Here is a 27,201-nt window from a genome sequence, read left to right on the forward strand (position 1 = left end):
AGCTCCCTTTTGGCATGAATTTTAATGTCTCACTCTATAAGAAATGCCATTACGATTTCTTTTTCACCCTTCCCCCTGCACGTATTGGTTTATCACCCTCTTCTGCACATATGCGTGAGCCGCAGTATTGACTTCCTGCCTCCAGTTGTTAAGCTTCAGGCTTTAACAAATGGAAAAAGTGGCAGCTCGGCCCTTGATGCGAATTTGTTTGACCTGTCAGCTCAATTTCATGTTAGTTTGTTCATGTTAGTGACATAGCCCTAGTACTCACACTAGAGATGTAGTAATCACAATAGATTTCCCTGTAAATGGTCTTTTCCCAAACAGTTTTTGTGTCAAAATTGATATAAAATACTACCTGTTGAAACTCACACTGGATGTTCTTCTTTCTGGTAGTACGGCGAGTGCCGCCGCGTTTCTCTATCCCACCTACCAACCACGAGGTGATGCCAGGGGGCAGTGTCAACCTCACCTGTGTGGCTGTAGGTGCCCCCATGCCCTACGTCAAATGGATGGCTGGAGAGGTGGAGCTCACCAAGGACGAGGAGATGCCCGTGGGACGCAATGTCCTGGAGCTCACCAACATCCGTCAGTCGACCAACTACACCTGTGTGGCTATCTCATCTCTCGGTATGATCGAGGCAACTGCGCAAGTTTCTGTCAAAGGTAAGATCCTTGAAAAAGTGTATGGAAAAGGCCCAGCTATACTTAATTTTCCATTTTCCTCTCCGTCTTGTAGTGCATTGAGTGTGCAAACCATTAAAAGTACACTCAACCATGTGTGTACTACTTACAGTAATTTTGAGAGCTGAAATTATTTTCAAATGCGCTGTTGCCTGTACACAAGGATTTTCATTTAAAATGATATCACATGGACTGTCCTCGAGCTGGAGCGGAATAAGTGTACTATAGGTTTTAGACCAGGGATGTGTATTAAGAACATAAATAGGGTCAGTTCTGCAGATTTTTCAAAGATTCTGTAGACAGATGCTAGAAAAAGTTATTATCTAACTGCAACCCCAAGGTTCGGACCAGCTGTTTGGTACGTCTGGCAAATACACACAAAGAAAAAACATGGACACTTGCTCTGTGTTGACTGAGCTTTAGGGACTTCCCACGTTTTACTGTGGGCTCTGAGAAAATGAAAGGCTTTAGATTATTCTGAGCATGTGTTTACCCAGACCAGATGTCTGGAGCTGTATCAGTGCGGCTGGTCCCACCAGACAACACCGAGCCCTGCCAGACTTCGTTCACCGTCATCATGGCTGCCTCTATTGATTGCACTTTGCACTTCACCAATCAATATGGACTCGGAGAATGTCACTGACATTTATCTGGAGTCCAGCCACAAATCTTAAAGACACAATGACGAGGCGGCACGGTCTGCCTTTCTGTGAATCATCAGAATGCAAGCCTTTCTTCTTTCTCATTCTGTCTTGAACTGCCTGTCTTTCTCTATTTTAGGAGTGCACCGTGTAGGCAGCTTAGCCTACATATGCTGTCATCTGTTTAATTTCCTTTCTTATTATTTGCTCCTCAGCACTCCCAAAACCTCCTACGTCTCTAATTGTGACGGAAACCACAGCTACCAGTGTTACACTGACATGGGATTCTGGAAACCCCGAACCTGTGTCTTACTACATTATCCAGTACCGGGCCAAGTCCTCTGACACCAACTTCCAGGAAGTGGACGGTGTTGCCACCACACGTTATAGCATTGGTGGTCTCAGCCCTTATTCCGAGTATGAGTTCCGCGTCATGGCGGTCAACAACATTGGCCGTGGGCCACCCAGCGACCCAGTTGAAACACGGACGGGTGAGCAGGCACCTTCCTCCCCACCACTGCATGTCCAGGCACGTATGCTGAGTGCCAGCACTATGTTGGTGCAGTGGGAACCGCCGGAGGAACCTAATGGTCAGATTAGAGGCTATCGCATCTACTACACATCTCACCTGGACGCGCCTCTCAGCGCCTGGCAGAAACACAACACAGACGACAGTCGTCTCACCACCATTTCGAGCCTGACCCCCGACATCACCTACAGCCTACGTGTGTTGGGCTTTACATCTGTAGGGGACGGACCCCCATCAGATGTGTTGCAGGTCAAGACACAGCAAGGAGGTAATGTTTAGGGTTAATGAATAATACGTCAATGCTTTTACATAGGGCTGAGTAAAAAATAGATTTTTTTCGCTGATCAGTCAGGATGTCACATGCAATAACATCGGATGATCAGTGTAGTCTGATTCTTTAACCAAGGCCTCATATGAACTGGTTCTTTTTAGTGAATCAAAAACATACAGTACAGTGTGGCTATTAAATAAATAAATAAATTTACTTTGTAAATAACTTTCATTAATAGGTTATTTTTTAGTGAATTACATCATAACCACTATAGTCTGATTCATGAACAAATTACTTTTTTAATGGAATGTTTATAAAGATAATTTCAACTGAATCCTTCAGAGGGGCTGATGAATCAACATCGTTATCATTACTTCTGGATATGGAATATATTAACATATTACAGGGTAGATGGATTGGGCCCTGTAGTTATTTTTTATTTATTATTTCATATTTTTGTAATATACCAAATTGAAGGTTCTTCGTATAATTTACAGCAAAAGCTTGGAGATCATTTTTAGAGGCAAAATTGACATTGTGACAAAAATGTACCCGAATGAATCAGAATCATAATGAAATTTAATTGAATTGGAATCTAATTTAATCAGGAAATGAGTATCAATACCCAGCCCTATGCTTTTGCCTAGTGCATTGTCATGCCAGTATCATAAAAATATTTCTGCATCGTTGTCGCTAACATCTCTGTTTGTTGAAATTCAAGTACCTGCTCAGCCTTCCAACTTTGAGGCCGAAGCAGAGCTGGATACACGGATCCAGCTAACTTGGCTGTGGCCAGTCCAGGACCCCATCATCAAATATGAGCTGCTATATTGGGAGGCTGACTCAGAGAACAAGGTAATCACGCCAGTGCTTTTTTTCTGCCTGATTCATTCAGAATTACAAGCAGGCCAAGATATTGAACATGTGCAGCTGTTGCTGTGGGCCATGGATACAAATGAAAGATAGCCAAAATTGACATTTCACAAAATGACTGCAGGCAAAAGTCTGCAGTCGGTTGATAGAATTAGATTGTGCAAAAACAGAATGTACTTATCAGTGCTCAGTGCTTGACAGCATTTCTAACTGATGCCGGAATGGACTGTTTGGATGTGTTTTCTTGATGTCAGTTCATCCACATTGAGATCAGATGTCTTATGCACACTCATTATGATAGCCATCAGTATGACTCTATGATAATACAACACTTCTCTGTTTTTTCTTCTCAGTGAAAAATTTCTGCCCTCACCCTATAATCTTAAAATGAATAATGAGTAAAATATATGTAGATTTATTCATTTAGCTGATCCTTGCAGAGAAAAAAAATAGCAGCTTACAATATTACCTTTTAAAAGTTTTCTGATAAATAATACTGAATACTGAAAACTGCATGTTCTGTCAGTTATCGCTTTTTTTGTTGAATAATGTAAATTCATACTTTGTGAAGACATACTGATATGTAAGCCATTATTTACTCAATCTCTCTCTTCTCATGATCTAATCTGGTCGGGTTTAAACAGACTAAATTATTAAGTCTGACATCCCTCACCAGACTCTGTTGTTTCACCAGAAGATTGAGTTATGCTAATTAAAAATGACAAGCTCAAAAAAAACATATTCGTGGATGAATTGTTCACAATAAGGTCAATGACATGAATTGTCGTCATTTTGACTTCAAAATAAACACAAGATGGTTATAGAGATTTTGATGTTTTCTCTTCAGATCCATGTGACCTTCGACCCTGCCGGCTCATACGCTGTTGAAGGTCTAAAGCCAGACACTCTGTATAAATTCTCCTTGGCGGCCCGCTCTGAAATGGGGCTAGGGGTCTTCACTCAACCTATCGAGGCCAGGACCGCCCAGTCCAGTAAGTGCCCTCTTTTTTGTCTTCATCATGTCAACTAACCTAAACTTGTCCCTGTGGACAAACCAGAGGACCTCTTTTACCTTCCTTTCTCAAGTTATTGTCTACCATCTCCACCATTAAATCTCTCACACCTCTAAGCCAGGGAATACCTTTATACATTGACAAGGGCGAAAGGTACGTTCGGTGTCTGCTTGTGCCTTTGTCATTATTATTTTGGTTTGTAGGCTAACAATGTGAGTTGTAATTGCTGCAATGTTAAAAGCCAGAGGAGTGAAGCCTACTCAAGAAAAGAAGCTGAAGCACTACATTTGTGCTAAATTTAACGCTCTGCTTGAATATAACCCATCCCAACCATATCAAAAGATGTTCAATGTTCAGAGAAGATATAACAAAATTTACAGTCATCTCACAGTATCAGAGTATTTCCTTTCCCCCGGAGTCTCTCACAGCCTCATGTTCTCCTAGAGACCTGTCTATCACCTCCTCCAGGACTCAAAAAGACCCTTTGATCTTTGAGTTTTGTGTCAGGAGCCCCCGAAAAATCTGCTGAAATGTTCAGCTACGGCTGTAGTATTTTTGTCACCTACTGCAGCATCAGGCGTTTGTAGTGGCTCTCCCACAGTTGTCAGATTAAGGACCGCCTGATGAGAGACGCCGCGTGCTCAGTCCCACCGTGGGCACCAAGAATGGTGTGACATCACCAAACTGCTCTGGTTGTTAACAAAGGAATGCCAGCATGTTAAAATCCCAGTGTACATTCGTCTTGTTCTTCATATTCCTCTCTCTTTACTTCCTTAGTTAATTGTTACTTGTTTTATTACTCATTTATGTTTATCATATAGAGCTGCATGAACAAATGCCGTTTAGCTTTTTGGATCATTGTAAATTGTTGTTGTGCTGTTGTTGTAATTTTTTATGCTTCTGGACTGTGTTGTGTTGTGCAGGAACGTTTAATTTGGTAGCTCACCTGATCTCAATCCGTCGCAGACTTAATAAAAATGCCTTGCTGGTGCTGCGCTTATCTCAGCCACTCAGAAGTGGCTCCAAGCCTGCCAAAAGAAGCTAGCAGCACACTTTAGTGTAGGCAGGATGGTGGAGTACGCTCTCGGACGCGTCAGCTGCCACACTCATTGACACTTGGATCTCTGACAAATGGGGGGCTGTTGTCTCTCGGCCAATAGGCTGACTGAGAATGTGTGAATGCCTGTTAAAACACAAACCGATGGACTTTCCCCTGTTTGTCAACACCCAAACAGAGAAAGGCAGTAAACGGTTGTGACTTTACTGATCGCTGTGACCAGGGTGAGAAATTAACACACAGTACCAGATAAATGAGGATACTATTTAGCAATGGCAGTCTTGCTCCGTGTGTGTGTTCATGGTGTGTGTGTGTTCACTGCTGTGTGTGTGCACGTTGGATATTATAATTTAAAATATATGAAATATATATAATAGAATTTTACAATTAGTATACAATTCGACAGCACTTATTTTTTTCCTGTGAATTTTCAGCAGACATTACTCCAGTCTGATTTGGTGCTCAAGAAACATTTCTTGTTATTACTAATGTAAAACAAAAAAATTGTGGAAACCTGTGGATGAATGGATTGATTGATTGTTTTTATTTATTTTTTATTTCGTCTTCAAAAGAACAGCCTTTATTTCAAGTAGATGTTCTGTAATCATATAAAAGTCTTCACTGTCACTTTTGATAAGTTAAAAAAAAGAGACTCTTACTGTCCTCAAAGTTTATACAATTTGTGACCCTGGACCACAAAACCAGTCATAAGTAGCACGGGTACATTTGTAGCAATAGCCAACAATACATTGTATTATACAACATTATTTGCAATTTTCTCAGTATTTTGATTTTTTTGCACCCTCAGATTCCAGATTTTCAAATAGTTGAATCTCAGCCAAATATAGTCCTGTCCTAAAGAATCAATGGAATACATCAATGGAAAGCTTATTTATTCAGATTTCAAATGATGTATAAATCTCAATTTCAAAACATTTACCCTTATAACTGGTTTTGGAGTCTTTCTGTATATTACCTTTAATATTTAAAAAAAATAAAAAAATAACCCAACACATCAGTATTAAGCTTATCCAAACCAATATTAAATAAAGACTATATTGTAAACAAATGCTGTATCAAGATTTAATGTTTTGTGCATTAGTCAAGTTTCACATACATACTAAGTTATTCAAATAATAATAAATAAATAAAAATTGAGTGTCAATTTTTACATTCCAGCCACAGACGGTGTTGAACAGAAAAGTTAGTATCTCACCCTGGTTGTGTCTTAGCACCATTAGATGGTGGTAGATGGTAGAATTGTTCAGTTTCTGAAATCACATCAAAGTAAAAACAAATGGCGAACCAAGCTATTCTAACTTAAATGATTTCTAAGGCATAAAATCAGTTTAGAATTCTAATTTGAAATTAGACTAAAAATTCAACATAAAGACATTCTCTATTGTTGTGCCAACTTCTCAGTCCAGAAGCGAGCTTGCTTTAAGTTGTTTAATTTTGCTTGATGCCCTCCCCCTTGCCTTGCCCCCACCTGCAGCCCCCTCTGCCCCCCCTCAAGACGTGCACCTGCTCAGTCTGAGCTCCACCAGCATCAAGGTGAGTTGGGTGGCGCCGCCCGCCGCTAGTCGCCACGGCGCTATTGTGCGCTACACAATCAGCTACCAGGCAGTGAACAGCGAAGACACTGAGCGCCATGAGGTACCAGACATTGGAGCGGATGCCACCAGCTATGTGCTGGAGGGCCTGGAGAAGTGGACGGAGTATCAGGTGTGGGTGAGAGCGCACACCGATGTGGGCCCCGGCCCTGAGAGCACAGCTGTGCATGTCCGTACCAACGAGGACGGTAGGTCTGAAGTATCCTATGTGGACTGCTGATAATGTTGGGCTGTTGTCTTTCTCTTGCCTTTTTTCTGACAGTTTTAAGCATGGCTATTAACAGTTATTCCTATTCGTGACTGGAATAGTCTCACCAGAATTCTAAGATACAAATGGAAATGAACAGAATCATCTATGAATTGGTTTCCCAAGGAATTGCTTTAGATGCTACAGTCTGAAGTATTTGTGACTTCTTTTAATTTCCTTGCTTGTCAATCTTTTCTCATGAAATGATGTGGTATGATCGGTACTGAAGTCAGATAGTTTAAAAGTTTCAAGGCTAGATGGTCATACTGATATATGTGAACTTGCTCATTAAGGCTTTTGAAGAAAGGCATTTGTCACCTGTCCTTGATTGAACCTGGACCTGAAAGCTGTGTCTTTTCCTTAAGAGTAAAGTTGACTGAACTTGGTAAATGGAGCATTGAGTTTTAATTATAATTGAAATAAATATATTAGTGAGGTGGGAGCAATATCACAGAAACATCCTCTTAGAGCACCATAAAATCAGTGGACCACTAACCAAGGGTTGAAAGCTCAGAGTCATCTTATCATTGAAAGATGGTCTAATTGTCCTATACTTTAATCAAACAACAGACACAGCTTCGCAGGAAATCCAGCTATTAACCATGTTGCCTAGATCAGGCGTTTTTTACCCCCAGAGCTAAAAGAGCTAAAAAGTATAAATGACCTACATGGAAAATATTTTTAGAAAGGGCTCCTTTGCAAGGGAATCATCATATTTTTGGGGTCCTTAACCTCAAAGAGTTCAAAAACCCCTGACCTAGACATGAAGTCACAGACATCAGCCCTAAAAGCAGTTACTCACTCTTACTCACTGTCTGTCCTTTTCGCAGTTGTGCTACAGCGAATTTTCACAAGTTATATAGCCAGGCTGTAACACGTGTGACTTCAGGCAATCCCTGAGTTCTTTGATAAGGTTTCTAGAAGTGTAGGCTAAAGAGAGAAGCTTATTAAGCGTAGGAGAACAGTATAAGACCGGATGTGCTCACTGCATGCTCTATTACCAGACAACATGCACTTTGTCTCTAAATAACAGGATTTGCTCTGCTCCCCGGAGCATGCAATGCTTGTCCTGCACATAAATACAAGTACCCTGCTTTCTCCCAGGCCATGTTTTGCCCTTCAAAAACTTTTTTTTCTTTTTTTAAATGTTTTTGAAAGAAGCCTCTTATGCTCACCAAGACTGCATGAAGTGTTATTACAATTTTAAAAAACTTTTCTATTTTCTACACCTATATTCGTGTAGAAAATTAAAAGTTGAAAAGTTGATCAATTGATAGTTCAGCATTTATGTGAAATAGAAATCTTTTGTAACTTTATAAATGTCTTAACTGTCAATATTGACAATATTGCTGAATTTCATTTATTCATTTATTTACTTATTTAAGATGGTATTTACCCCAAGTTTTGGAATGTTTCCAAAATATTTTCTGTCTGAAGCAGAAATTAGAATGATATATTTTTGGATGAATGGCTGACGAAAATTACAAAGTTACATTTTAAATATATTCAAATAGAAAACTGTTATTTTAAATTGAAATAATAGTTCACAATATTACTGTTTTACTGTAATTTTCATCAAATAAATGCAGCCTTGGTGAAAATAAGACACTTAAAAAACTAATTATTATTCCAAACTTTTGGCTGTTAATGTACTGTGGTTCTTCATTAATCTCTTTCCCTTTATGTCTCTATCTCAAATCATTCTTTCTCATTCTTTAGTCCTCTCATTCTCCTCCTCTCCCATCTTAGCCCTGTTTGTCCGTATCTTGGACTTGCATACCTTGGATCTACTTCCCTAGAAATAGTATTATAAGTTTCCCCCATCTGGTCAGCTTTTTTCCCGTCATATTCACAATCAGTGTATTCATTCATCTAAATCATGCCAACTGAGCAGAATTTCAGTATATCCTTATCAGAATATGAATTGTTATTCATTACCTCCTAGTCTTCTAGAACTAGTTCTAGTTCTTCTGCTTCCTTGAATTATTGTGAATAATCTTACTGAAGCCACACAGCTTTTTTCCCAGCATGATAAATGTATTTTAACCAACAAATATTGTAAAACAAATACCTCTCCTCAGCCAAACCACAACTCATTAGCTTTTATTAGAGCGTGTTATCTCCATCCTGAAGTTTAAATCTAAATGTCCCCCTTTAGTGCCTGGAGCCCCACCTCGGAAAGTTGAAGTAGAGGCTGTGAACTCCACAGCTATTCGTGTGACATGGAAGCCGCCTCTTTCTGGGAAGCAACACGGCCAGATCCGGGGATACCAGGTCATATACTCCCGCCTAGAGAACGGAGAGCCACGTAGCCAGCCAAGCATATTGGATGTCGCTCTCCCAGAAGCACAGGTACTACCTGCTAATGTTTTATTGTAGTACTTGACTGTTTGTACAGTGAGTTGGTTGCCATTGTTATTGCTCAATTGGACTCTGTTCCACACCCTAGTAAGATTCCTCACTGTCTTAAGTAGGCAACTGCCTTCTGAGATAGCATCCTAACTGAAATCGGACCTCTTAATTGACTTATTAAAAAGGTTTACATGCGTGCCACAAACATAGTGCTCCTCATATAACGCACTCAAGAGACTCGACTACACCTCACAGCTGATTAGCATGGATTTTGGCGTTAGCATGTTGCTAAACTATTGATCCGATGCAGTAAGCACACAAATATTGGGTGAAATAGTATTTATTTTATTTTATTTTATTTATTAATTTTTTTAAAATGATGATTACTTAATTCATTTCAATAATTTCAAAAAGATATATATATAGTAATTTATTAGCAAATAACTAATTGTTATGACTCCGTACTGTTTCTCACAGTGGTTTTATTTTTATTTAGTATTATTTGTTGTTGTTTTAGTATTATTTATATACTATTGTGGTATTTATTAATATTATGAATTATGTTTTCACTTTTGTTTTAATTTTAGTTTATTGTAATAGTTGTTAATTTTAGTTTCTCTTGTTATTTTCATTAGCTTCTTATATATATATGAAGAGTTCATTTGCATAACCATTTTCCAATAACAATAACTATTTTCAAAAATCATATTTTTTTATTGTACAGTCCAATTAATCTCAATCAAACTGCAGTTGAGTTATTTTGATTGGGTTAAAAAATAACTAAAAAAAACTGATAACTTAATACAATAACACACAATAAAAACATAACAATAAAAAACGTTAATTTTCAAAATCTTTAAAAAAAAACAGGAGTTATCTGTTTTTGCAAATAAACTCTTCATATGTAGATAGCTTTAATTATTTTTTAATTAATTAGAATTTTTTATTTTTTTATATAATACTATATTTTCATTTCAGCTGTTTTTAAATTAGCAACAAAAAAAACACAATGTTTAATAGTTTAGCAACACTGAATGGTTTTTGGCAGCATAATTGTCTATTTTAAATAGCTTTTGGGTTCGTTAGCATGTCTATAATGCCTAAAAATGCTGTCTTGGTAGGCAAATCAGGGTTTGGAACAGAAATATTGTCTGTTTTATGAATTTTCAGGATACATGTCTACGCTTCTACATAAACACTTTTTCCGAGTCTTCAGTGTTATGTAAATTGTTAAATATTTCATAGGCGCACGCTATTGGTGGCCTTTCAAGAATTCAGCTCTTTGTAACACTAATACATATGCACTGCCTTGTTACTCTGTAATATTTTTTTTCATCTGTTTCTGTTTCGCTCATGGTGCGTTAATATAAGGAGATTTAAAACTGCCTGAAGAAACATGGGTGCACTGAGATGGAAGAAAGATAGTAATCCTTAGGAGGGATTTAGATATCCATGAATATCTTAAAGTAGACACTTTTTGGGAATAGAGAGAATCAGACTGGGGGTATTTAAATGCTTCTGCTCTTGAATTGTTAGCTGAGAATTAACTTGCGTAGACATGTGTTTTTCTGCACTTTCCCTGCCCCCCCAAACAAAAGTTCCTCATTTACCTGTGTTAGCATTTCCCCTCACTGAGCTAGACTTAAAAAAAAAGCCTGTAACGAGATATTTATGGACCACTTTGGGCTTTAATGGTTTTTAGTAAATGGGCAGGTGATGGGGGTTTTCTGGTGCATCGAGAAGATTATTTCTCATTTGCATACATAGCCAAGTACATTGCCAAGTGAAGGAGTGCATGTTAAATGCAAATGTATTAACTTGCGCATCAGCGCTCAGTCCACCTCATAGAACTGGCAAATTTTCTCTTCTGTCGTTAACTGATTCCAGTCAATTTTATTAGGGATGCATATATTGGTACCATATTGGTTATTAGTATTGCTCTTATGATTGATGGACCGATATGAGTTATTCAGATCGCACCTCCTTGATTACACACGATGATGATGCAAGTTTAGGGCTAAATAAACGGTGCATCTTTATATTATATATTCTATAAAATCCCTTGCTCAGAGCTTGAAGTTGTCTTTGTGACCTTCGCCAGTCTTGTTTATGGTGTAGTTGATGTTTTGTCTGTTCAGCACCTCTAGTCCAACACCTCCACTAGTCATAACTTGTAAACTTTGTTTAATGTCACAAGGTCAGCAGTTCTACATATTTTTGACAGCATACAAGACACATTTGTTGTGAGTTTTTCATCTAGTTTCCATTGGTGACAAATAAAAAACATTAGACAGGTTTTGTTTACAGTATCTGTCAGGTGAACTGCTGTCGACCTCTTTGCTCTCACAACCCAAGGGCACCTGCGCTTGCCTCTCCCTCTTTGGTAAACATTCCCTTCATACGCCATGACATCTGAAGCGTTGTTGAGTCATTTACCACGAACTGTGATGGGTTGTCTCGGGACATGACTCATTCGCCCTCATTGTCAGAGAAAAAAACCATGAAAACACTTGCAAGACTTGCTGAGATGTATTTGTAAATATCAAGTTCCTCAGACACAATGATCCATACAAGCCTGTTTATTTTCACCTTGTGTCTTTATTTTCTCTCAGACATTGAAGATATATCATAAGACTCGGGTTACATTTATGTCTACATCTTTCTTCATTCTTTGGCCCTTAGAAAAAAAGAGAATGTGATGTTGCTTTGCTCTCTGGGATGTAATTGGCCGGGGAGAGCTAGTGAAGAAAGGAGAAAACGTGTTGGAGAAGTGATGAAAATCCATTGTGTATTGTGTAACACTAATGGTTTGGCAGGGCGGTTGCAGAGTTGCTTTGATAAATGGCTTGTAGTGCTTTTTGTCTTGACAAAAAGAGCCAGATTTCTCAAGACATCCATTTTTGTTCTTCTGGGGGTTGCCAGTTGTTCATTTTTTAATATGCACTGTTTCTCTACCACCTTCAGAGACACTCTGCTTCTGCATGGATGGGCTCCTAAAACATCTTAAAGGAGAGCAGGAGCATGTGCAATGTTTTTCATTTGCTTTTAGTATGCATTACTGAACCAATCCAAACCCTAATAGCTAAGCTACAAATTAACTTTAACACGAGAGTTACAGACTGACTAGCTACCTAACTCTAATTTGTCTTGTTTCAAAACATGGTTTCATTTTTTGTCCTAACATGTCAACCCCAAACAACATGTACACATTTTATTTTATAATGTGATAGATTTCTGGAATTGGACTGAAACAAGACTGCCACTGAGGAGACTTTTTTGAGGATCCTTATGCATTCCAAGTATTCCAACAGTAACATTTTTTTTTTAATTACCCTATTTGTTGCTGTTGCCATTTATTTTGATTACATAAACTGTTTCTGTTAACTATAATTCTCAAATTCATGATCAAATGGAAATTCTCCCATATTGTGACCCACAGCCAAGTGAAAGAATTATTGAAAATATTAGATGTAGGGCATGGACTTGATTCTACCCATTAGTTGTTGAGTGGATGGAGGCAATGCAATCTAAGTGTGAGGAAGGGTTTAAGTGGACTAAATGATTGGCAAAGTCTGGCATAAGGCTGTATTACCTACAAAACTACCTTAACGATGTTTAAATAACTATTTGACTGTTGATTTATATTTACTAATAGCCTGTCTAACATATTACATTTTCATAAAAGGTATTCGAGGCATTGTCATAATTTGAACCATTCATTTGTCTCACTCAGAGCAACATGAGAAACCTCTCTCTCATCTGGCTCCCTGGCCTCAGCTCAAAAGCCAGGAAACCAGCGAGAACTTGTTTGTCTGTGGGTGGGATAAACGCATTTTCTTTTCAAAAAAGGCCAGACTGGCCACTCCACCACCCTCATTCTGGGTCTAAATTTAACAGAGAGATTGAGTTAATTGATCGATTCCAGTGTGCCTCGAGAGCTGAGCAAGTGGCCGTTAAAGAAGCCTGTCAACCTTTCCATAAAGAATCTCCGATAAATCAGCATGAAAGTCCCCTACAATTACAGCTGTCACTTTTCTGTGATGTTTGGTTAGGATGTTGTTGCATTAGTTGTGGGTGTAGGATAGAAGAGGGAACGAGCAAATGACAGTCGTAGTGAGAGATCGAAGCTGTGGGTGGTGTGGCTTTTAGTAGTGAAGGACCAGAGCTGGTACCCAAAACATGGAAGGTTTCGAACCCAATAACATTGCATACATGAACTACGACCATCCTGCCATTAGGTCAAGGGTATCCAAACTTGCTTTGTGAGAGATAATGTCCTAGTTCATCTCCACATTGCTTTAACTCACTTGGATGGAAGTTTCTAGAATGCCTTAAGACCTTCATTAGTTGGTTCAAGTGTTTTTAATTGGGGTTGTGAGTTGGTAGTAGGTATGTGTACCACTAGTTTCACTTGTCTACATAACCATTGGTGGTTGCTACGTCCCATCACTGTGCATTCGCATAAGGCACATTTGCATAAACTGTCATGTTGCCAAAGGTTGTGTCAGTCATACCACCTCAAATCAACTCGCTTTAAGAGTAAATGACTTGTGGTTGCTTTGTTACTGCTGTCACATAAACGCCTCTTTAAGACGTAAACGTGAATGTGAGATACACAGAGCACCAACTCTGAGGGAATCACTCGGTGACCCCAGTGCCAGGTGAAGGAGAGAGAGGAGAGCCCTTTATTTCCCCTGATTAATATCAGCACCATCTTCCCCTTTCATCTCTTGTTCTCCAGCAGCCTCTATCTGACAAACACAGACTTCCATTACTATTTTAATATCCTGTCTGAAAAATGCCGCATTTGGCTCCAGCTGAAGATTCCTATCAGTTCTGACCTGGTTTTTCTGCTCTCTGAAGCCTTTTAATAAACTAGCCTAATTTATTCATCTTGCATTCAAACTGAATGATTCTGAGGAGAATATTTTGTGAAAGCAAAGGCCTGTACGTTTAACAAAGGCTAAAGTGCCGTGTGGAAACAACAACCCATTAAGAAAGCAGATAAGCGAAAAACATTCTCATTAACTTGAGTTTAAATAGGTTGTTTGTGTTTATTTAAGCGTATGTTTCTTGTGTCGGTGCTTTGGTGGGTTTTGTTGATTGAGTGTAGATCGGCTTGAAGGAACGGCAGTGGTTTTGGATGCCGTTGCGTATGTGCCAAGTGTATGTTGCTGTAGCACTGTGCACGATTATTAGGAGAGTTAAAAGCAGCAGTTTAGAAGGAGTCCATTGAGGAGGAAGTGAATGCAGTGAAACAGCGATGACTAAATGATTGAAGTACAGCTCTTAAGTGCAGACCTGAAGGGTTAGAAGCGCTCTCCGGCCCATTATATCTGATCAATGTTTCAGCCTCTACGCTTTCCACTCAACTTATCAGCATGAATTCAGCTCCTCACTGTGAAAGGTAATGATGGGCGCTTGGGCCTCCTGGCAGCCGTGCCCTGGATAAAGTCATTGTTACTGGACCTTGCTCTGGGCGAAGCTGCTGGTTGCTCTTGTGCTGTCAGGGGCTTTTAAAACCATCCATGAGGCTCCCACCTCTGAGTAGCCGGCAGGCTATCAAGGCGCCTCACAGGCCGGGCATTATCCTATAGGATCGGCAGAGTGAGGTCTGTGTGTGGGAAGCAGTGTGTTAGGGAAACAGACTGAAATATTGGCCTCCATCTAGTCTGCTAATGGTACTGTTATGCAATATACACACAGATCTACATCAGCTCCATCATGAGAAGCAATTATAGGATATGGATGAATGTGTGCAGAATGATCTAATATAGAAAATTACAGTGTGGGGGTCCGCACACTGATATTGTGACGTGCTTCACTGCACTTTGCAGATTCTCGGTTAGAAAAGAGCAATTTCCTCTTTCTTTCCGAAAAGGAATATCAACTTCAGTTGAGTTAGCTCCATGCTGGCTTCTCGGTCCAGGGAAGATTTGATGCATGTGTGAGCGCCTTTTGTTGAGGGTGGCAGTGGTTCTGGGTGCTCGGTGTCGGTAAAGTTTGATGTCACCAAGCTGGCAGTGCGATGAGCGTAATGGGATTTCATGCTCTACACCACCAGATTCGCACCAAGAAAAAGGCTTTCAATCCCGATGAATTTCACCTACAGTTAAAGAAAAAAGTTTCTTATATCTGTATCTGCCAGCAAGGGCAAAAATATTTTGTTAATGTAATTATTTTTCTCTCTCTCTCTCTCTCTCTCTCTCTCTCTCTCTCTCTCTCTCTCTCTTTTTTTTTTTTTTTATATTTCAATGTGTTAAAATTAGTCATGTATTGAGAAGATCTTTTCTTATGGCTAATGACTTGCAAATACTAAATCTCAATCCTAATTTGTCTAAATAAATTAAAAACAAACAATTAAAAATTAAAATAACTCATTTGGTACCAATATTTTGTGCATCCATACATAAAATTGTGAAAACATTTCTTAAATTATACTCATGTAACCAGGCAGTGCATCTGTGGTGAATGTTTTGGAATGTACAATATTTCTCTATGTCTTTTGGAGTTCACTTATCAGGTTTATTATGAATTCAGCCCAGGTAAGTATCTGTGAATTGCAATGTTTGCAACCATGCTGAGACTAAAACGTTCTTGCACCAGGTGTAAGTGGTGCAATAGTTGTCATTTCTTTCTCCCACAGAGCGACGGAATGAAGCACCTTGCCTTTGTTAGCAGTGTACCGCTGCTCCTTTTACCTGACATTATGCAGCACTGTGTCGAATGTGAAATATTGTCGTCTCTCCTCCTCCACCCTTCTCCTCTGTCTCTGTAGCATGTCACTGTTAACGCTATGTGTTCATCTGTAGATGAGAGAAAAAAAAGGTAGCGATGCTTTTTTTTCTCCCCAGTAGTGCCATCTCTGATTCATTTTCTACCTCTCATCTGTCATGTGTTTTCCATCAGTGGAAAATTGAAGAGTCCACGGAATATGTGAGTAACTCAAGTGTGAGCGGGTGGTTTGCAGCATTGGGCCTGCGGGAATGCTTTGAGTTTGTGTGTTCATCTATCGCATTTTCTTCTCTTGCTTGGCTTTATTTCATTTGGAACTAACAGTTCTCCTTTGTTTCTTCCTATAATGAGGGATTAACAGTTTTATTGAACCCCTGTGTGTTTAATATGAATTTGCACCAAGCAGCTTGTTGAAAAGGGGGAAATGGGCTAAAAATACACAATCAGCAAGAAAGCTGATTTATTTAATTTTTAATCATCTTTTGAGGATTGTTGCATATCATATTCCCAACTATGTACTCGTTTACTCTCTCTCTCTCTCACACACACACACACACACACAGAAAAGGCCAGAATAAATTGCAGCATTTTCAGCATTATACCGAAGGTCACCCACTAATGCACTGTATTTACTAATGGTAATGATGCTGCGTGCTCTAAAGGTCTGGCCTCTGAGAGCACATTTCACTGACAGTGTAATGACTGCACCAATGACTTCTCGCATAGCAAGTGCCGTTATTCACTCACACGCACACACACAATCACATGCGCACTTATAACAAATATGGAACAGACCATCACTACTAGAGCACTACTTTCGAAAATTCCTCAAAGCCGGCAGGTTTAACATTATCTGAATGATAAAACTTCACTCATACTAAAATGAGAAATACTGTACATGCACAGATGAGAATACTTGACTTGAGAGATAGAAGATCCGGAGATATGACATAGGCTGAATTAAGTAGCTGTATGAATGAAAGCTTTATCAGCTTTTTTTCTTGATTTGATGTTATATTATTTTTTTTATTATTTAATGAATAGATCATTTAAAAGAACAAACGTTTTTATAACATTACGATTTTTTTATTACATTATTACTCTTTACTGTCACTTTTGATAAATAAAAAAAAACTATGTTAGCTGCAAGACATTTTGATAACCATGTCTCATTGGATCAAATTTTACAACTGTTTTATCAATTATCTCATATTATATTATACATTATGCAAGGATTTAGCTGGTCAATATAGCTAAATAAACCCAGACAGTTGTCAAATATATTACTTTTATTCAGCTAACTGTACTCTATCCTATTTCTTACACTACTCCTTAACAAATAACAAAAAATTAATATTAAATATGTGAGTTATGTAAGAAGAAATCTGTTGTCAGGAACAACGGGCAATTATGCAGTTTATCGGTCATTATACTGTAGTATTTGACATCATAATGCCTTGACTGACCAATTGGAATCAAGTATTATAGAGAGCATGCAATAAACCACAATAGCTACACAAAAATGATATTGGATTTCAGTAATAATATTGCATTTCAATAGTCACCACAAATTGATTTTTTTTTTTTTTTTTATTAAATTAGATTTATAGATGCATTTCAGTTCTATTATTCTTTTGGCTTTTTCTTTTTGAGTATATGGAAGCATGGAAGGGGATATTAATGGAGAAGTTACAATCTGCTTGGCCCCTGTGATGACTGAAGGGGTTGGGGAAGAAAAGCACTGAATGATGTTACCTGCTTTCAGCAGAGGGATGGGTTCAGGGTTATGTGTGCTGTGAGTGTTGAAAACCAGTGAAGCCTGGCTGGAAAGAGAAAGCTGCAGACAACAGTCGGCTTTCAACACTACAGCTCTTTGTGTGTGTAGGTGTGTGTTGTCCGTGAACATGTCTGTGTGTGTGTGTGTGTGTGTGTGTCTCATTGTTCCAGAGTTTCCTCAAAAGATTCTTATAGTTGTGTGACAGCCCACTACAGTTCGGGGCCTGGCTTGCGTTACGCTAGTAAATCCTCTTACTGCCTAGATTTGGAGCATTAAAAAAGAGCCAAAGAAATGGGCGCACTTCAGTTACCAGTGTCGTTTTCCTCCCAGTGAAGCCTGACCCCATTTTTCAGTCAGCCCATCTCTGTGCCAGCAGACTGGCTGCCGTCTCTCTGGAGCCCTGCTGTTAGCGACCGCACCTGCTCTGCTGCCACTGCGTGCTACCACCTGCCTGGAAAACATTCAGAGTGAGCCAGTCGCTTGCTCCTGCCAAATCGCTCTCTTTTCCCTCTCCCATGATTCAGGGCTCTCTGGCAGCCTGTCAGCGAACTGGATTTCTGGAATCTCGGATTCATACGTTAAAACGAGGGTTCACACCTGACCCGGTGACCCTGAGCTGTCACTGGGGTCTCCAGTTAGTCATGCATGATTTTGTGTACAAATTGAGGTTGTCCTCCAAATTTACTCTCTCTCCAATGTTGGATGTAGTTAGGGGTTAAACTGCCCTTGCAAAAATTGACCGTGGTAAAGGATCATGTGATACTGAAGATTAAATAATGATGCTGAAAATTCACCTTTGCCCTCACAGGAATAAATTGATTCATGAAATAATTATTATAAATGATTATTTTAAAGTGGAATAATACTCACATATTACTGTTTTTACTGTATTTTTGATTACGTAAATGCAGCAAAATCTTACCTAACTCAAACTATTGAAGGATAGTATGTAGGAGATACAAGATAATAAAAATGGTCTGATTAAGAAAAAAGAGAGTACAAGAATAAGATGTAAAAAATAAAATGCAAAATAATAATATTATAATAAGAATATAGTAATATAAATAAAACTTAGGGGAGTACTGGAGATTTAAATTGCCTAATGCTGAGCCCTTGAGAAACCTTTTGAAAAGTGCTAATTAAAAAATCTGCTTGTAAGATATCAAGTTATCACTTCTACATCTTGGCATAACGATGACAAAACACTTATTCACTTTTTTTTTTACAGATGGGTTTTAGGTACAACCATTAAAGTAGGCTGGTATCTTTTTTTTACACGGTTTGAAGGACTGCCAGAATTGTTTATTACTGTATTACAGTAGTAATTATGGTATTTTGGTGGAAATTAGGGCCAGGATGACACTGATCCTCCCAGATTAATGGCTGATCCAATCAGTCATAGCTGTCAGAATATAATGGTTGGGAAAATTATACAAGTAAAATAGCATACTTAATCTCAAACACGTGCATTGATTCATTTTATATACATACTGAAAAGATTATTATTATTTTTTTTTTACTTGCCTGGCACTTTCAGGATATGTGCAATGCAGTGGTTCATGCTCGCTTCTACATTCACAATGCTCTGTTCAGTGGATAATTGGTCAGCACTTTGCAATCATTTACAGTAGCACAGTTTTGTCACACTTTTGGGCTGAATGTCTCTCACATACTAATAATATGACCATGTGAGACAGATAAAACAATGAGACAGTAGTTCCCAAAACATCACTATATTAAAGTCAATTTAGCTGTAATAAAGTCTAGCTTAATCTGGGCTTCATATATGTAAAGTGAAGGCAGACACTTTATAATTTTAAAAGTGACATAACAGGAATAGTACTCGATTCCACCACATTGACATCTGGATAAACAACTCTATCACACCCATTTCTAAGAAAAACACCCAACATCTGTATTGTTAAGAACCCTCTAGAAACTAGACAGGCTTGTTTAAGCCATTTTTAGATCCTCTTTTTTAATCAAAGGTGAGAAACTCTTATTAATTTATTTCACCTCAGGCTCTATTCAGAGGTACCGGCAACACGTAATGGGAATGTGCTGCTCTTTTTTTGATGACATTGATTATGGCTTGACAGCAGAGAGACACGCTGGTGTCAGCGAGTGACATCTGTGCACCTCTGTGTTATTTATTCTAGCAATCAGCCATTTTGAAGGTTGGCATCAGCTGCTAGCTCACTAATGAAGTGTGACTGTGCTCAGTGTATAGAGGAAACACACACCTATTAACCCCACAGATGCCACACCAATAATCTCACCTTGTTCCATTAGCAAAAGAAGCTTTAGAGAATTCAATTTAGCTTGAACATGAACTGATGTTTGGGTGACGAAAAAAAGTATATCTGACAATTCTGACTTTTTTCTCAGAATTGTGAGTAATAAACTTGTCTTGAGTTTATATTTTGAGGTAATATCTGATGATTTCTAATGAGAATAACCTGAAAACTGCAAGAAAAGCATCATAATTGTGAGAGAAAAAAATATTCCACTGCAGAAACTGATTGTTAAATAAATAAATAAATAAAAACTACTAATATTGCATAGTATAGATACAGTATGTTACTTATATACAGTATCTTACTCATAGACCCCTTGAGACCACTGATAATGCAAAGTTCCCTACAATTTTTTTTGGTAGGTAGAGTTCTGAGTGCACATTGCTTAATGTTCACTAAATTGCTGCTGAAAGTGAACGTGCCCTAGTGTACTACTCAAAATTGTTTTAACCCCCTCCTACTTGGTTAAACTACTGTTCTCTGAGAGTGCAAGCTGTTCCCTTTACTTGAAAAACTGATAAAAGAGCACTGTTTAAGATGGACAAAATGAGAGCGGAAAATGCAATTGCTTCGCCTATAAAAAGTTATTTTATGTGATTAAAGTAATGAATAAACGCTCAAATTTAAAAGGTCATTTAAATTTTATCCAATCATTTATATTTTATCCCGTGTTCCCCCTCTTTAGGACTTCAGTGGGAGTGCAAACCAAACCAAGCAATCTTCATTTAGAAAAGAAAATTGTGAAACAGTGGGCACATATTGGTATAAGTATTAATATAATTAAAACTTAATTATAGAAGAAACAAGGTTAAGTCATGCTAAGAAGGCTAACGAGAAGCTTTTAAAATGCCATTTTCAGGAACTTAATTTACCAGAGGATGTGTAGGCACGTATAATATAGGAGTCTGGTGTTTTTAAATGTGTGTGGCGGGTAAACGTATGCTATATTATGTCCTTGGGTTGTTTCCGTGTGTGTGTGTGTGTGTGTATGTACTGTGTGTGTGTGTGTGTGTGTGTGTACTGTGTGTGTGAGAGAGTGTGTGTGTGTACTGTGTGTGTGTGTGTGTGTACTGTGTGTATGTGAGAATTTTCTGCACATCATGTGCAGGTAACCCTGCAAGTACACTAAAGAGATTACCTAAGTAACTAAGCTTCCCCAATGTAAGACAATAGTCTTTTATTCATATAGCTTATTCATGTTGAAAGGGGCTGATTAATGAAGCACAGTTCTAGCAGGTTAATTTTGCTCATTGAATTAATTTAGCTCTGGTGCATTTCATTGTTTGGTACTTGTCTGTTCTGATTTAAAAGTAAATTTGGAGAACTGTGTGTTTGATTGCTGAAAACCACATTTATTCTCACTGTGTGGAGGCTGCTTTAGGAAATGTATTATTACTTTAGACTATCTTTGAGAAAAAGTAATGAAAATGTTCTGTTTTAACCCTTAGCAAAACTGTGTGTGTGTGTGTTCACTTTTGTTTTCTACATGTGCTTTTGTGTGCTATGTTTGGCCCTTCCCCCTTCAGTTTGTGAGTTGGTTCAAATGCTCACGCAGGTTATCTGTTGATGTCAACCAGATGTGTTATTGTTCTGCTATACAACTGCTATTATTTACAATAGTTTGCAAACTAATTTGACCCACATTTTAGGGTTTAGGGGAATCTTTTAAAAAATTTAAAATATATAATTATTACAAATTAATTACCGACAGTTTTTCAACTGGCTTGTTAAAGGATTCGCCGTCACTGGTGTAAAGCAAGAACATTGACACCCATGGTTGGGCAGCTTTGGTTCTTCTCTTTGTGGCTTGTAAGAGCTTCTATAGAGTTTTTCCAAGTCTTTCAGAGTTCTTGTTTGAATGTGAATTATGAAATGAAAAATATGTCCAATGGTTTTAAAAGGGAGGTTGGAAATGGTTAAGCGTTGGGGTGTGTGTGGTTTACTGGATGGGTTTATGATCAGTGTCTACCAGTGGGGATGGCATGAGGGCATTTCTAGATAAAGCTGTCTTGGCATCTTAGAATTCATGCTGTTTCTGTTTAACAGGAGGCTATGATCACTGGACTTCTCTCCGAGACCTCTTACTCCGTTACTGTGGCGGCGTACACAACCAAGGGTGATGGGGCACGCAGCAAAGCCAAAGTCGTCACCACCACCGGAGCAGGTAGAAATTCACTCCCTTCACTTGACTGACTTCACATTCAAAGTTCACCCTGTTTAATTTCAATGCATGTTTCTGGCCTTACTCTGCATTATTCACTGATGCACGTTGTTCCTAAGAAAAACCATTTGAAAGCTAATAACTTGCTTCACCTCTGGTACATCTTTTCTCAACTGGTGGCACAAAATGCTATATTGTACTGAATGGACTGATTTACTTACAAAAATGTCACATTTATAGGATTAAAAAAAAATGTGTTTGTTTGACTTGAAATATGAATGTCAAGGTTTTCAGTGACAATTCATTGTCGAATGTCTGGAGACATTTAATCAAAAGAAGCTTTTCCAAGACTTTTATTTTATTTTTATTAAACATTATAAATATTATAGATTTAAGGTCAAAATGAAAGAGCATTTACAAGTCATTGTACTTATATATCATTAAAAGTTTGTGGTTGGTAAGATTTAAAGTTTATTGTAATGTATTTTAAAATGTAATTTATTTCCGTGCATTTTCAGCAGCTATTACTCCAGTGTTCAGTGTCACATGATCCTTCAGAAATCAGTCTAATATTCTATGCTGGTTTACTTCTCAAGCAACATTTCATATCGATGTTCATATCAAATAGTTGTGCTTAATATTTACTTATTATATATTATAAAGCAGATCTTATTATTGTGAAAACCATAAAAAAACTCTTTAACAATTTGCCATGTATAGGTGATCTCTTATTGAATAAGAGCATCTTTTAGATATTTGAAATGTTTAAGAGGACATTGCCTAAAAAAATAATAGGTCAGATCAAACATACTTTTCAGGCAGGTTAAAGTGATCATTTGCAAATAACCCTCTTTTTAACAATGTTTTTTAAAATCTCACTCTGCCCCCGCAGTGCCTGGGAAACCCACCATGATCATCAGCACCACCATTGGCAACACGGCCCTCATCCAGTGGCAGCCTCCTAAGGACATGGTGGGTGAGCTGATTGGCTACCGACTGCGGTACAAGCGTGTGGAGGAAGAGAACTACGAAGTCCGTGAGTTTGCACGCACCGATGATCACCACACCGCCACAGAACTGCACAAGGGCGCCACATACACCTTCCACCTGAGCGCCAGGAACCGGGCGGGAGCTGGAGAGGAGTATGTAAAAGAGATCAGCACTCCGGAGGACGTGCCAAGTGGGTTTCCCCTCAACCTACGCGTTGTGGGCCTGACCACCTCCACCACCCGCCTCGCCTGGGACCCCCCGGCCCTGTCTGAACGCAACGGCCGGATCATACAATACTTGGTGATGTACCGCGACATCAACAACATACAGAACGGCACCAATCGCACCTCCGACACTCAGATGACCATCCAAGGGCTTCGACCAGACACCACCTATGATATCCGTGTGCAAGCCTTCACCAGCAAGGGAGGGAGTCCCATAAGTCCTAGTATCCAGAGCAGGACCATGTCTACATCACCTGGTTTGTGTTTAGACTGCATGGCTTACGTTAAATCGCTTAAACAGATACAGAAATCCTTTTATCCCTCTGTGTAGTGTGAGGTGTAATTTATTACTGTGTCAAGCTACAGATAATTAATTACAGTGCACCATGACATAATTATAATGCACCTTATACACTTTATTTAATGATATACAGTGCATAAATGCTCACATACTACACACCTAGTCATGTTCCCGGAAAGATTGTGACCAGAAAACAGCACCGGAATGTTCATTTCTGTCTTAACACATTTGAAATCTACTGTCCACTGTTGGTTTCAGAAAAATCACTAGATAACCAAAAAATGTTATTATTTTATATGTTATTATAACACACGCTTGACATAACATAGCCATTTTGTCATGCTACCACAGTGATAAATTCAAGTTCTGAGAAAAACAGATCTGAAAGAACTAAATGATTGTGTTTATAGTTATTGTTAACTAAAATGAAAGTTATTAAATATTGGTTTCGATAAGTGAAATAAAGCTTAAATAAAATACAAATATTGGATGAATAAATAGATTTGAAAAAATGTAGAAACGTTGCCTTGGAAACAACCTGAAACAAGTTGAAGTTAAAGTGCTAAAATTACTAAAAAACTTAAATCTTATATTGAAACATGAAAAAGACTAACATAATAAGAACATGAAAGAACATAATAAAATCACTAAAATGAAAAATAAAACTGAAAATATAAAAATAAAAGTGATAATTCAAAATATTAATAAGCTTCATAAGCTTTAAGCTTCCTGTTGGAGGGGGAGGGTATAGATAGAGTCACTATTTCTTCATATTTTTCTCACCAAATAAGCTGATTTTCCATTGTAAACAACAGCTTCAGACAGAGGCTGTATATCTTTCTTTATTAAAAAATGATGTAAGTACAAGATATTAGTACTTTATTGCAGTGTCAGTAATTTCACACAATAAGAGATCAGTAAACACTCCCTATATAAACAATTTCAAAAGCTCTGTTTTGTTTTAAATGTTACCTTATACATTATTCAAACCTTGAGCACTGTATATATGAAATCTCTGTTCTCTGTCTAATAGCATTTGCCACAAGTTTCGGTGTCAAAGCTGTGATGAAAACCTCTGTCCTTCTCACCTGGGAGGTGCCAGAAAATTATAAATCCCAAGTGCCTTTTAAGGTAAGACCCCATTCACATACATAGACGAAAAAGTTCCTTGTATTAATATATTATTCACAAGCAATTATGTCTATTTTTAGACCCTTTTTATAGGCATGCACTTGAGAGCTAACTGTATAATTGTCTAATTCCCATACAGAGTGATTACACTGCGACAGATGTAAATGTAATCTGACCTATTAAGTTTTAAGTGCTGATTCTGTAAATTCACATGCGGTTTAGCAAAATTGCAAGTCACACTATTGGTCAGTATGCAGAAACGTTGTGGAAAGTCTGTCAGAATGGTCTCTGACCTACAGTGAACTTGACAGCTAGTCTGTGTGGCGTCTCTGTATGCCAGTCACTGGTATAAAACCATAACAGTAATGTCCTGATGGGCCAAGCCCAGAAAACAGCGCACGGTTTCCATCGCTAAAAGCAGCTGTGTGGAGATAAAGTCTGTTTATGCAATCAGTTCTTTGTTTTAGACAAAAATTAGATTTAGTGAGCCGTGCAACTGAGTGAAACTGAACCTCTCCCTCTTGTTAGATCCTCTATAACCAGCAGAGTGTAGAAGTCCAGGGCAACCTCAAGAGGAAGCTGATCACACGACTGCAGCCGGACACTAATTACTCCTTCGTGCTGATGAGTCGGGGGAACAGCGCTGGTGGTCTGCAGCAGCAGGTCTCCATCCGTACCGCACCCGACCTGTTCAAAACTAAACCTGTCCTGTTCACAGCAGACCAGACCAGCAATGGTAAACTTACCATTAACCTGCCCAAAGTGCCCACCGCAGCTCCTGTCAGGTTAGTATTCTAGGACTCTGACAAACAAAATGGGTTATGATTTTAAGATGAAAAAAAATATTGTATTTATTTATTTTTTAGTTGGGAGGTCACAATCAAAATCTCAGAATACGATAATATTGCGGTATGAAGTCCACGGTACAATATTTATTGCGATATTTAAAAAAGACAAATGAAGAATTGGTAAAATTTTTTATTTTGTACATTTTAAAGTTAAACGATTCTATCTAATGCACTTTAAGAGTTCAAAATGAAAAGCTCAAACCCATGTTCTTAACTAAGAAAACAAGTCAGAAAAAAGTCAGTGAATTGACTTGTACCTGAACTTTAAAGGGGACTCAACCCTCTTTTTATTTGTGATATACTGTCTCAGTCTAAATTACATTCACACTGGTATTTTAGGAAGCCAAGCAACAATGACAGTAATAGCCATATATTATGAAATAAATGAAAATGAATATTTCATAGGTATATTATTTTTGCTTTACACTAGAGTAGGGAAATTACAATACTTCTTTCCTAATTTCTACACTTGAAAGAGACATTTTGAATTTGGACTGCATTTAAACCGCTAGCTGTCACCAATTCATACTGCACTTTTAAGTTTTTATTTTGACGGAAATGGAAGTAGAGCTTTTATTTTGAAGGAAAACTCCAGCTTCAGTGAAAACATGCTTACAAGAATGTGTCTCACTACACATCTAGTGAAATGCTGTAATCATCTGCTGAAAATAATAAATGAAGGGAGTAAAAACCATATTGTGCTTTCGGTTTTAGTTAATTTGTCAAAGCATAATGGCCCAAAACACAACTTTGAAGACCTTTTATGTTAGAATAATTAGTTATATATTTAAAAAACTAAATTTTTTGCCTTGAATACCTATCGTTTCATATCGTCATGTGACCACGTTAATATCGAGACATTATCGTGGTACATCATTAGATCCCTATGTTTTAGTATAGTTTATATAAACATGCAAAGAAAATGGGATAAAAGATATTAAATTAATATTAAATAAAAATGTATTAATTTTTATATTTTTGTTATTTATTTAGTATAGTTTATTTAAGCATAGTAGGAAAATGGATAGAAATAAATAAATACATTTAAAATATTCATTCAAAATATCTGTATAAAAGAGCAAGTAATTCAGAAATAGCTTTCAGCAGAAAGAGTTTTCAAAGAATAAGCTGGTTTGATATAGCAATCATCCTACTTTCCCTCTATTTAAACCTCATAAATCCATACGGATACAGTGACGCTGCCCGGAGTTATGCCTGCAGCCCCATTCGGGTCAATGACGGCATGCTTTCCGTTCTGCAGTGTAGCTCACACACCATTACCATGCAATTATTCCCCCCAACTGAACACTCAGACCGAATCTCCCCACCTCAGCAAACAGCCATCCTGCCAACGCTGCAGATTCCAGCTGCTTTTTAAACCCAAACTAACGTCATCCTACTGTATTCAGCTTTACATTTGACCTTCTCCTGAAAAGCGGCGGATTTTTCTAACTACT

At 38.1% G+C, this 27,201-nt stretch overlaps 1 protein-coding gene across 2 annotated transcripts in view; it reads left to right on the forward strand.

Annotated features, from left to right (window-relative positions):
* LOC306846615 (receptor-type tyrosine-protein phosphatase F) overlaps positions 1-27,201 on the forward strand; it is a 125,258-nt gene that overhangs the window by 62,165 nt on the left and 35,892 nt on the right. The window contains exons 7-17 of one of the 2 annotated variants that reach the window (XM_079380097.1): positions 397-666; positions 1,541-2,122; positions 2,847-2,980; positions 3,846-3,990; positions 6,564-6,869; positions 9,087-9,280; positions 16,190-16,216; positions 22,136-22,253; positions 23,143-23,721; positions 24,799-24,896; positions 25,425-25,681. In XM_079380097.1, coding sequence (XP_079236223.1) covers positions 397-666; positions 1,541-2,122; positions 2,847-2,980; positions 3,846-3,990; positions 6,564-6,869; positions 9,087-9,280; positions 16,190-16,216; positions 22,136-22,253; positions 23,143-23,721; positions 24,799-24,896; positions 25,425-25,681 — 2,710 coding nt within the window. The remainder of the gene's footprint in view (positions 1-396; positions 667-1,540; positions 2,123-2,846; positions 2,981-3,845; positions 3,991-6,563; positions 6,870-9,086; positions 9,281-16,189; positions 16,217-22,135; positions 22,254-23,142; positions 23,722-24,798; positions 24,897-25,424; positions 25,682-27,201) is intronic. The other variant, XM_079380098.1, reaches the window with a different exon arrangement.

The sequence above is a fragment of the Barbus barbus genome (genome assembly GCF_936440315.1).
Source record: "Barbus barbus genome assembly, chromosome: 26".
Taxonomy (NCBI): domain Eukaryota; kingdom Metazoa; phylum Chordata; class Actinopteri; order Cypriniformes; family Cyprinidae; genus Barbus; species Barbus barbus.